We start from the raw sequence: 9968 nt of genomic DNA, 5'->3' as shown, positions 1-9968 counted from the left end.
GCAGTTAAAGAAAAGAGATATTTAAAATCAATAAAAAGATTAATATTATCAACTTATAAGCTGCTGCTAATCTAATGAGACTGCAGCTCACTGAAAAAGTAAAAAGAGAAAATCTCAGAGTCTACTTATTAATAATCACATTCTCATTAAACTCATTCTTCACTGTTAAAGTCTTTAGTATCAGTATTTTTATCTGCTGAGAAGTTAGTACTGCAGTACTGTAGAGAAGTATACTGTAAAAGAGCATAAGAGATACTGAAAGTATTAACTTATTAACTTATAAAGCATCTCAGTCATCTGTTTCAACTGAAGTGAGATTCTCTTTAATTAGTGATTAATCTCTGTGATACTTTCAACAGCAGTACTGACTGATCTCTTCTTAAAGTCAGTTATTCTGAGGTGTTTTTTCATCTCAGAGATTCACACTTAGACTGACCGTGTGACCAGAACCAGATTTTTTGATAGTTTTATTATCAATTCAACTGATCTCATTACACAGTTTTAACATTAGATAGTAGTCTCATACTGTCTCAGTGAGACTTACTCTCTACTCTTATCACATTTTTCAAATGAGATCATGATTTTCACTTCTCAATTTAAATTATTTTTATTGCTTTAAATGACTTTAAATCTCATTTAAGTGTTACCAAAAAGTGTTACTTTTTAAAAAATTAAAAATAGTCTAAAGAAAACCTTAAAATGTCTAAAAATAGTAACTTTATGCTAAGAATGAAACTAAATGAGATTAAATGAGATCACTTTCTCATTTTTTTCAAGTCATGGTTTCATTTTAAGATCTGATATATAGTCACTTTACATGTTTTTTTAATAGTCAGTCTCAGCGGGATTCACGCCAAGAAATGTATGAGACCAGATCAAATAGAATTAAATGTGAAATTCATGATCTCAGTGACTAGTCTATTCACACTTTCATCTTCTTTTACAGATAAGTAAGAGAGATCTTCTCAGCCTTGATAGAATCTATCAACACTTAAAGCTTCAAGACTCTCACTCTGTACTGCTTGAGTATCTAGACTTTTTATCAGAGTTAATACAATGTCTTTCTGTGAGATAATACTTATAGAGAGACAGAAGTTGTTATTACAGATGTAATGAAAATAACAAGAGTGAGAGAAGAAGTAAATATATAAAATCTCTTTCTTCTTCAGCTGCTTAGTACAGTGCAGATAAGTAGCAGTACTGATTAGAGACTGTATCAGAGTCTTCTCACAGAGAGAAGATGAAGAAACTGTGAAATTCTGTGAACTCAACTCAGTAGTATTCTGAGCAGGGCTCAGATATGCTGTGAGAGAAAAACTATAAATTAGACTTCTCAGAGTTACTGTCTCTGAAATCAAGCTCTTCTCAGATTTCTCTTTGAATAATCACACAGAGTCATATATTACTATATTAACTGAGAAAGAGAGCAGCATTGCAATAGTAATAAGAGAGACAGAGAACAGACTGAACATAGATGCACTGATTAACAGAAGAAATAACATCTCACTGCAAGGCACAGTAACTATCATCACAGCTGCAAGAGAAGCAGAAGAAGATGTATTAATGAGAGTAGTACTCTCATAGCTTATTGACACTGTCATCTTCAACCTGACTTTCTTAACAGTCACAGAGGCCGCAGCCGCATCATGAAGACATTTACTCACTAGAAAACATCAGAATAAGCCTCTTATTATCTTTCAAGAATGATGCTTTCATGCACTTACTATTGCAGATGAAGAGAGGAAAGAAAAATGTTTCACAGAGAGAGAGATCTTTTTGAAAAATTCTGTCACTACTGTTAACTTTGTCTCTAAAATATATCACTTTTGCAGGGAATTTCATATATAGAATGAAATATATTGAGAGATCTGTAAGTCACTTATTAACTACATTTTTCATATTTCAAATTGATATATAAGAAACTCACTTATCATATATTTAATTTAAATGAAGATGAGAAAAGAAAGATCTACACAGTCAGCAGAAAAACTCATCTATTTCTTTATACAGTATATATACTGTTAATTGATTAGTAATTATTACTATATAATAAAGATAATTTCTAATCTGATAATCTTAAGAGTATAGAAACTATACTCTTAAAGAGAAGAGTATTATCATATTCTCAGTTATATTAAGACTCTGTTATAATTTCACACAGCTCATTACTTTCATATGAATAATTTCATCTTATCTGAACTGATTTTTAATCACTCTATAATATTATTCAGATATATCATAGAAAGATCTGATTGATAAATATAAGAACTCTACTTCTATATAAGATCAGCAGATTACTCTTTCTTAGTAATAAGATACTGCTGAGATATCACTTCAGCTATTCTCACTCATGAAATGAGAGAAGAGTATTCACTCATTGTCTATATAGAATAGCTAGATGCTGACTTCTTATTAAAAAGATCAGTGATTCATTTTTTCTTCTACTGAAATATATATAAGAGTTACTATGTATCTTATACAATCTTCTTAGTATACTAAGTATTATATCTGTGATATTCTTGTAATAACTCTGTAGTCTACAAGCTTACTATTCAAGTAAGATAGTTAAGCTTACTTATACAGCTTCTTAAATAACTATCTCTATGTAACTCTGCTGACTAGTTACTACTTCAGTTTCATCACGTTATAGCTATAATCTGTTTACATTTATAAGTAAGATCAGAAGAGGCTGCGTTATTATCTGATAGTTATATATTCTTTTAAATTACAAGTCTACTCACAGTAATCTGTAAGTAATAAATAAAAGTTATCAGTTTCTTCAGAACTAAGAGTTTAGAGTCTTATTTAATAAGCTTATTCTATATATTTTTATTCTGTCTTTTTATAAATATTATTATTCAGATCTTATTTCAGAGTTCTATTTTCACAGATTTTAATTTATATTATAATTTTATAAAGTACTGTAAGTAGTTTTTATCAGATTTCTTATCTCTTTTTCTAATATTAATAATTATAACTTAGATATTCTCTACCTAACTTATAAAGTCTCTTAACTTATTCTTTAAATAGATTTTAAGAATAGATTAGTAAAATCTTTTATAATTATTTTCTAAATAATTTAATCAGTTTTTAACTTCAGTGTAGTAGAGATCTGTTATTATATAAATAATAACTTCTTTATCTTTTATATTACACAGTCAGACTTATAAGTCAATTTTAAATACAAACTTGTAAAAGCTTTTATAGATTATAATTCAGTAAATAGTCTTAAGTAATTATAACTTAAGAAAGTTTCTTTTCAGTTTATAAATATCTCTAAAGATTATATCTAGAGACTCAGTTCAAGAACATTTATAGATAGTAAATATTTCTTATAAAAAAATAATTTAATTTTATAAAAGATATTTCAGAATATTCTTTACTAAGAGTTATTTATTTATAAGTTTAAAAAGTTTCATTATTACAGATATAGAGAATAATATTTTATAAGTAATTAATAAGTTCTCTGAAACTTCTTTTATAAAGATTATTTATAATTCAGATAACTACTTCTAAATATCTATAATAGAGTTTACAGAGATTAAAGTATATAAGTTTCTAGTTTTTTCAGTTATAATAGATGATTACTGACTGACAGAGCTTGAAATGTAAGAATAAATACTTATAGATAATTATTTAAGTATTTACAGCTTAGTATAATATATACTATTAACTACTAAAAGTATTCACAGTAGAAAGATAAAATATAGAGATTAAATATATAATAGTATTCAAGCTGAGTTATGAATAGTATTTGCAAACTCCAGTCTATATAGTTGTGTGTAGCCAAGGGCTGCTAACCCTATTGATTACATAAGAGATAGGAATAGGGGTAAAGGATCCGCGAGGAGCGGGATTTCTTACACACAGTCACACAGTCAGTCTAATGATAACTATAAATCACTTTATAGATGGAATTATCACACTCTGGAGAAGCCTGCACTTCTCACTGATTTTTAGACATGCTATCAGATGTGATTCAAAGGTTGCTTAAGCCAGCATAAGATTACAGGCGTACACCGGCTCCTTATATGTAAATTAATTAGTGGCTGCTAGAGCCCCTTTACATTCGTAAGCGTATTCGGAAGCGGCCGTGTTATTATCCGGCGGCCGTAGTTACTCAATCAGAATCAGTGTAAGCTTTAAAATTGAAATCTTTCACATCAGCGGTATACTGAATGAAGTAGTCTGTGTTGTTTAATGCCTCTATCTCAAATTTGAGAGTCTGTACATTTATCAACCAATTCTATCTTACCTTCTTGGCCTTTTTACTGAGTGTTTTTATCCATAAGAGACTGACTGCTAACGCCTTACTGTTCATTCCATAAGGATCTCCTGCCTCCACTGAAACCTCTGTTCTTTTAATATTAGCTGCTAGGCTGAAGTCACTTTCCTCCTCGCCATCCCCTCACCAGCTCCTTCGCCATTCCTATCGTCACCTCCTCAACATGATCGGCCCACAAATGTAGCAGTGTCCTTTGCAACGGTCTTCTCGTCGTCACACTCTTCGTATTCATGATCATGTCTATCTAAGGGCGGTGTGCCGGGTGTGCCGTTCGCACCTACCGTGGAGAGATTTTTGGTGCAGTTCCTTCAGTGGCGGCATCCTTCACTGGGATTCTGCGAGTTTCTTCTCTCAGTTCCAACCCGACGACATCTCCCTCATTGACTGAAAACAGATACACTCCTTTGCATTGCGCCCGCTTGACGGGCGACGTAAAAGATGGAAGACGGGTGACCTGGATGACGGGTGACTTGAAAGACGGACGACCTAGACAAGAGTGGAAAACCAAGCGTCCTTAGTAGTGGGCATAGACTTGCCATCGATATCTCCGGCCCTTCCCAATGCCAACTAGGCTTTCTTTGCAGCGGAGAAGGTGGGAGAATACACTGGCATACATGCTAACGATCCGCACAATTATGGATGAAGTTTACATGTAGCAGCGTTTTTGAGCGTGGTTGTGGGGGTTGGCGGTGGATTTTGATTATGGTCTATGGGATCTGCCCATTACTATGTTTCCTTTCTCTTGTCAACCATGTATTCTCAAGGACATGAGACTTTAGAACATCCATATCAAGGAGGTGCTTCTGACCATCTGTCTATCCTTCTTGCTGCCTGTCATCCAATGCTTTTGTTGCGCTGCCGAGCCAATGAGGCTGTGATCCTACTTTTGCCTTGCCAGGACCTTCGACTTTTCTTGACTTTCGAACGCCTAAGCGATGTCGCGACCGGGGAGTAGGGGTGGACTGATGTGAGGCTGGGAGGCATAGTTGTCAGAACAGCCACAGTGAGAAAGTCTTTCCATAGTGGCAAACTTACTATTATGCTTTTGACCCTTGACTATCCCTCTGGGTTGGACTTGGTTCTTTTCTTGATTCGGTTCAATCTCCAGATTGCTAGAGTGCCCTGGTACCCGCCGACTCGAAGTGGACTCGAAAACCAGACTTAACGGCAAGGCACTCAGAGCTTGATCCATGGCGTCTTTGACATAGCAGTACTTCTGAGGAGGGCCATTGAGCCAGCCATTCTGCTTCAAATCACTCAAGGAAATAATCTTCGGCAGTGCCTCTAACTTTTGAATCTCGTAGGCATACCTAGCTAGGTGCTCCAACTTGCCTTGGTCGAACTCATCATTCCGGAGGCCACTAGAATCGCGGATCTCACCCGGCTGCTTGCCAGCACTGATAGTGGCAACATATTTAATGGCTGATGCAGGGCTTGTCTCGTAGATCCAGAGTCGTTTGATATGTGGTGGGAGAAGGTACTTCCGGAATTCATGGTTTTTGACACGGAGAACAATATTCGCAACGTGTTGAGGATGAAGTGCGATAACAATATCACTCTTGAAGCCTCTCGTTGCCATCGAAACAATTGACAGAGTGGATGAGAAAATCGTGACTGGTGGGAGAATGGACGCGTCAGGTTGGAATCAACGGTTGGAATCTCGCGAACAGACAGTAGTGACGTGACCACCAATTCCTCACTTCAATCCTACCTTAGGTAACTTACCTCATTCAATCAACTCACGCTAAGCCTATTTGGAAAGAATGGTGCAAGCGCCTCGGCGCAGAGATTTCCCCTTAACACTCTTACTATTATGTAGTTAACTTAGTTAGAAACCATCAAAGATTAATCAGTGGCTAAAAGATCAGTATCATCATCATCATAATCATATAGAAGAGTAAGAAAGGAGAAAACCAAAAGACTAACTCTCAGCGTTGTGTGTGAAAGAACCAGATTCTGATCCTATGATTAGCAAAAATGAAAGACCAAGGTTTAAGAGACCATCAAGTAGAACGTAACATGTTTGGTTCAAGTTCCTGTTACAAATTAGTCATTATACTTACCCAAAGCTTTAAGAGACAAGTTAATAGACATTCTGTTGATTCGTCATTCGTTCTATCATCCAGTTCGCCGCTGATTGCTCAGCCATGAGGTTCAAGTCTAAATCGCCTCAAGCATTCTCAGATAGCAGTGCTGCATTACAGCCCAATAAGATAATTGCGAGCGAGTCGCGCTAGGTGTGAGGGTCAATACACAGGCTGGTCCGTCATGACGATATATGTCCTCTGCGTCCGCGGGGACCGGGGACGATGTCTGAATTGAGAGATGGAGAAGTAGACATGTCATCCTGTAAGACCCCCGTCTCAGCGCCTCTTTCGTTCATTCTCTGTCTGCCCCCTTCTCTGGCTCATCACCTACGGCGTAGGTGACACGGCAGCGAGCAGACTATTGATGCTTCCGTACGACAAGCATGAATGAGTTGCTTCAGTGAGCTCAAGCATGGAAGAGCATAGAAGCTCCGAAGGGGGTTTATAAGGCGAGTCCTCCCGGGCTCCGTTGCCCGTTTCCTTTCCTTCTTCATGTTTGAACTTCTCGTGAACCTGTACCTAGCCTTAGTGGAACAATACTAGCAATATCGCTACTCAGTGTCAACTGGATTGGCACCATGGATTACACCCTTCCTCACGATGGTATTGGGCACTACCCCTTGGGAGCTGGGTCATACTATTTCCGAGACGACCTCATCGGCTGGATTCGCACCCACATCGCCGAGACACAGATCAATATTTTTATCGGCGCGCAACCGAACTCCTCTCCTCACATAGGCAACATAACAAACATAGCAACAGCCTTTGCACTGGGTCAGCACTTGCAGAGAGCTGGGAAGATTGTTTGCGTATACTTTGACTCAGTTGACACTGCCCCAGCACCGGAACTAGACAGCAATCTTCAAATCAACGGGGTCCTGTACCAGAGAAGTCTCCGCTGGAGGGGCGTCGACAAAACATATCTTTGCCAATTCAATGAAATCCTCAAGGCATTCTCTCGAGTCTCAGGTGTTGCTTATACAGTGAGAATGCAAGCGGACATTCTAAGCAGCAGCACAGCCCTCGAGAATCTCCGTGAGATCATATCGCAGCACTGCCAGCTTGGTGCGCTATTATCGCCCAAGAACGGCTGCATTGGAGTGAGAGCGGCTTGCCCCAACCATGCGTGTGGGCTAGCTGACAAGGCGGGAATTCGGAATCGGTACTTGGAGGACTGTATTGAATTTCACTGCCCAACACACGGCAACTTTGCGCTGAGCCTTCGTGACCCGCAGCAGACGGCGAAGCTGGAGCTCAACACACCAATGCGAAACCTGCTTCGCAATCAGCTCTTTTGCAGCGACCCAGCCGCGCACTGGATCCAGGTCATTGGCGCCGACTACGCCGGCTTCTATCAGGAGCAGCTTCTATGGCGCCCACTCGCCACCACCTCGGCCGGCAAGCCTCCCATCATACTTTACAGCCCTGCGATCCTAGATTGGTCGGGCGCGAAGCTCTCCAAGAGCCTGTATGTCGAGCGAGACGCATACAAGTACCTGTCAAATACCCACCTGAGGTATATGCTGAGCTATGATCTCTTGGCAGCCAGCGAGTTTACCCTCGAAATTGTCTATCACGTTTGTAGCGACTGGATCGACCAACCACACAAACTCTTTCGAGCATACTCAATCTACTATCTCCACGATCTACTGACTGCCGCCAAGGATGCAACCTCCAGCTGAAAGCGCGGAGAATACGCCGGCTCATGCAGGGATGTGTCACTGATGGAAGTTAGTTTGAGTTCCATATCTCATCAGCCAGAGGTGCCCAAAGCCTTTATGGCTTTAGAAATTAAACTTGTCCCCTTTTTATATTAATTTGCTTGTTCTTCATCTCATTGCTGTGGCAAGACTCACGCTGAAAAATATAACAATCAAATGCCAATAGGGGAGAAAATCTCAAGCTCATGACCCGTTTTATGTAGGAACGCGTGAGATACCAAAGCAAGCAGCTGATCTCCATGTGGTGTTAGATGAAATGGAACCTGTCACTCCGAAGGTGTTCAATGAGAAAGACGCTACCTCTGCCTACAAGCCCAGGTCATATCTTTGCGGCGTAGCATGGTCTGAGCACAGGTCAGGAAGGAAAAATGCATGATCAAAATTGAATTGGTGCACGGGACTTGGGGCCTAGGGCTGGAAGTGGGGTATGAGGGGAATTGAGAACATATCATCTCAGCCAAGCTCTACTGACAGGAGCAGGTGCAGGAAAGAGCTGGACAACAGTATATACTTGGTCAACCTATTGAAGGGCATAAGATGAGTGATACGCGCCGGGTATGAGCGAACATTTGATTGAGGATGCTCAAAAGGTAAGTACAAGCAAGTTGAAACCACCCAATGAATGGCCAACATTGGGGATGACTCTCCAACAACCTCCGCCCTGAAGGGACATTATCAGAGGGTTATTTCAGGCTGTTCCATTCACCATGATGCCAACAAAGAGCCAATATCAATGGCAGGAAAATACCCCCCGATGGCCAGCATTGTAGCACAGACCTCCAGCATTTGTTCTCCTTTTCCACTTTTGTTCATCAACATATGTATGCAGTTGACATCATGACTGACCATTTGCATTTTGACAATGCAACAAGGCTGCATAACTCGACATGCACTTATATGTGGAGTCACCAGCTGTATTCATGCCTTTACATTTCTACACCGCTTGATTTGAGAATGTGTTTGATGAAGATGAGACATTGTTTGCGCAAGATTGGTTTAGGGGCTATATTGGTGAGACTCCAACATTTAGTCGGATGCTAGTGAAACTCCTGGTGGAGATATATGGTGACAGGCTCTCGAGGACGCGGATCAAGAATGACCGGGTGAGACATATGAGGCCGAGCAACCAGCTTGTGATGCTGAGCTGGCAGAAGAGAGTCCGGTGGATGAGCACTCTGAGTCAGAACTGGAGGAAGGTTGTATAATTGAGTGCTCTGAGCCAGTACCACAGGACGCTAGTAGCCCTGGATCAGGGTCACCGTGTGAAGATTCCCCTTCCATCGAAGTTGTGTGGCACGGAGTGGAACAACTGGAATCGCTCAATGAAAAAGATATTCCCACTGAGTTGGATCCTGTCATGTATGCTGATGGGGACCAACCAGCAGCTGAAGAGTATGATTTGTGGGGTTTTCCAAAACCAGAAAAAGTGCAAGGAACAATGTAGAGGTTGTGGTAGAGTAGGAGGGAAATATTTCCAAGCAGCAAGTGGTAGCGTCACAATGGGTTTATCATTGAAATTTTGATTCTATTTAGTTGTATTTCATAAGACAATAGCCAAATTGAAATTCTGTTATTGGTCTCCAGCGCTAGCATTAAGTGACTATCTCCGGGGATCATGAAGGTATCTGTTGTCTCTGTGCATTGGGCGACTGACGTATTATTCACTGTCCAGATCTGGTCTCACCAAAGCGAAGGGATAATCTATGGACATTTCGCGTTGGAAGAAATTGACCTAGATCTGTAGACCTGGTTTCTGTGGAAGGTGTAAAGCTTGCTTGATTGAAAAGGTTGCTAGCTTGTGAGAAGTTATTGTTGGCCGTTACGGCCGTTGCGGTTAGCGATCCCACTAGATCACATGATCCACCACTATATTAT

General features: G+C 39.7%; 2 protein-coding genes across 3 annotated transcripts; one reads left to right on the top strand and one right to left on the bottom strand.

The window, feature by feature from the left end:
- Positions 1-3743: 3743 nt before the first annotated feature.
- On the bottom strand, positions 3744-6248 carry BDCG_06060 (uncharacterized protein). The gene is made up of 3 exons (XM_045421780.1): positions 5321-6248; positions 5094-5258; positions 3744-5011 (listed from the first exon to the last, which is right to left on the bottom strand). Exons 1-2 carry the CDS (start codon positions 5862-5864, stop codon positions 5101-5103), a joined length of 702 nt encoding a protein of 233 aa, XP_045277574.1. The 5' UTR covers positions 5865-6248; the 3' UTR covers positions 3744-5011; positions 5094-5100.
- BDCG_06059 lies at positions 4177-9734 on the top strand. Of its 2 annotated transcripts, XM_045421779.1 has the most exons (3): positions 4182-6634; positions 6711-8683; positions 8966-9734. In XM_045421779.1, the coding sequence occupies exon 2, from the start codon at positions 6951-6953 to the stop codon at positions 8052-8054; it is 1104 nt and encodes a 367-aa protein (XP_045281522.1). In that variant the 5' UTR covers positions 4182-6634; positions 6711-6950; the 3' UTR covers positions 8055-8683; positions 8966-9734. The 2 variants fall into 2 exon arrangements, with proteins under 2 accessions (XP_045277573.1, XP_045281522.1); XM_045421778.1 differs by having other exon boundaries at positions 4177-6634; positions 6711-9712.
- The last annotated feature ends 234 nt before the right edge of the window (positions 9735-9968 follow it).

Source organism: Blastomyces dermatitidis, assembly GCF_000003525.1.
Source record: "Blastomyces dermatitidis ER-3 genomic scaffold supercont1.6, whole genome shotgun sequence".
NCBI lineage: Eukaryota > Fungi > Ascomycota > Eurotiomycetes > Onygenales > Ajellomycetaceae > Blastomyces > Blastomyces dermatitidis.
This window is presented reverse-complemented; position numbering and strand designations above follow the sequence as displayed.

Bases quoted from the DNA above. Each gene is read 5' to 3' on its own strand.
- BDCG_06060 (XM_045421780.1), bottom strand. From the start codon at position 5,864: ATGGCAACGAGAGGCTTCAAGAGTGATATTGTTATCGCACTTCATCCT. The intron at 5,259-5,320 runs GTAAGTTTGCCA...TATGCCTCCCAG, and splicing joins CAAGGGTCAAAAGCATAATA to CCTCACATCAGTCCACCCCT.
- BDCG_06059 (XM_045421779.1), top strand. From the start codon at position 6,951: ATGGATTACACCCTTCCTCACGATGGTATTGGGCACTACCCCTTGGGA.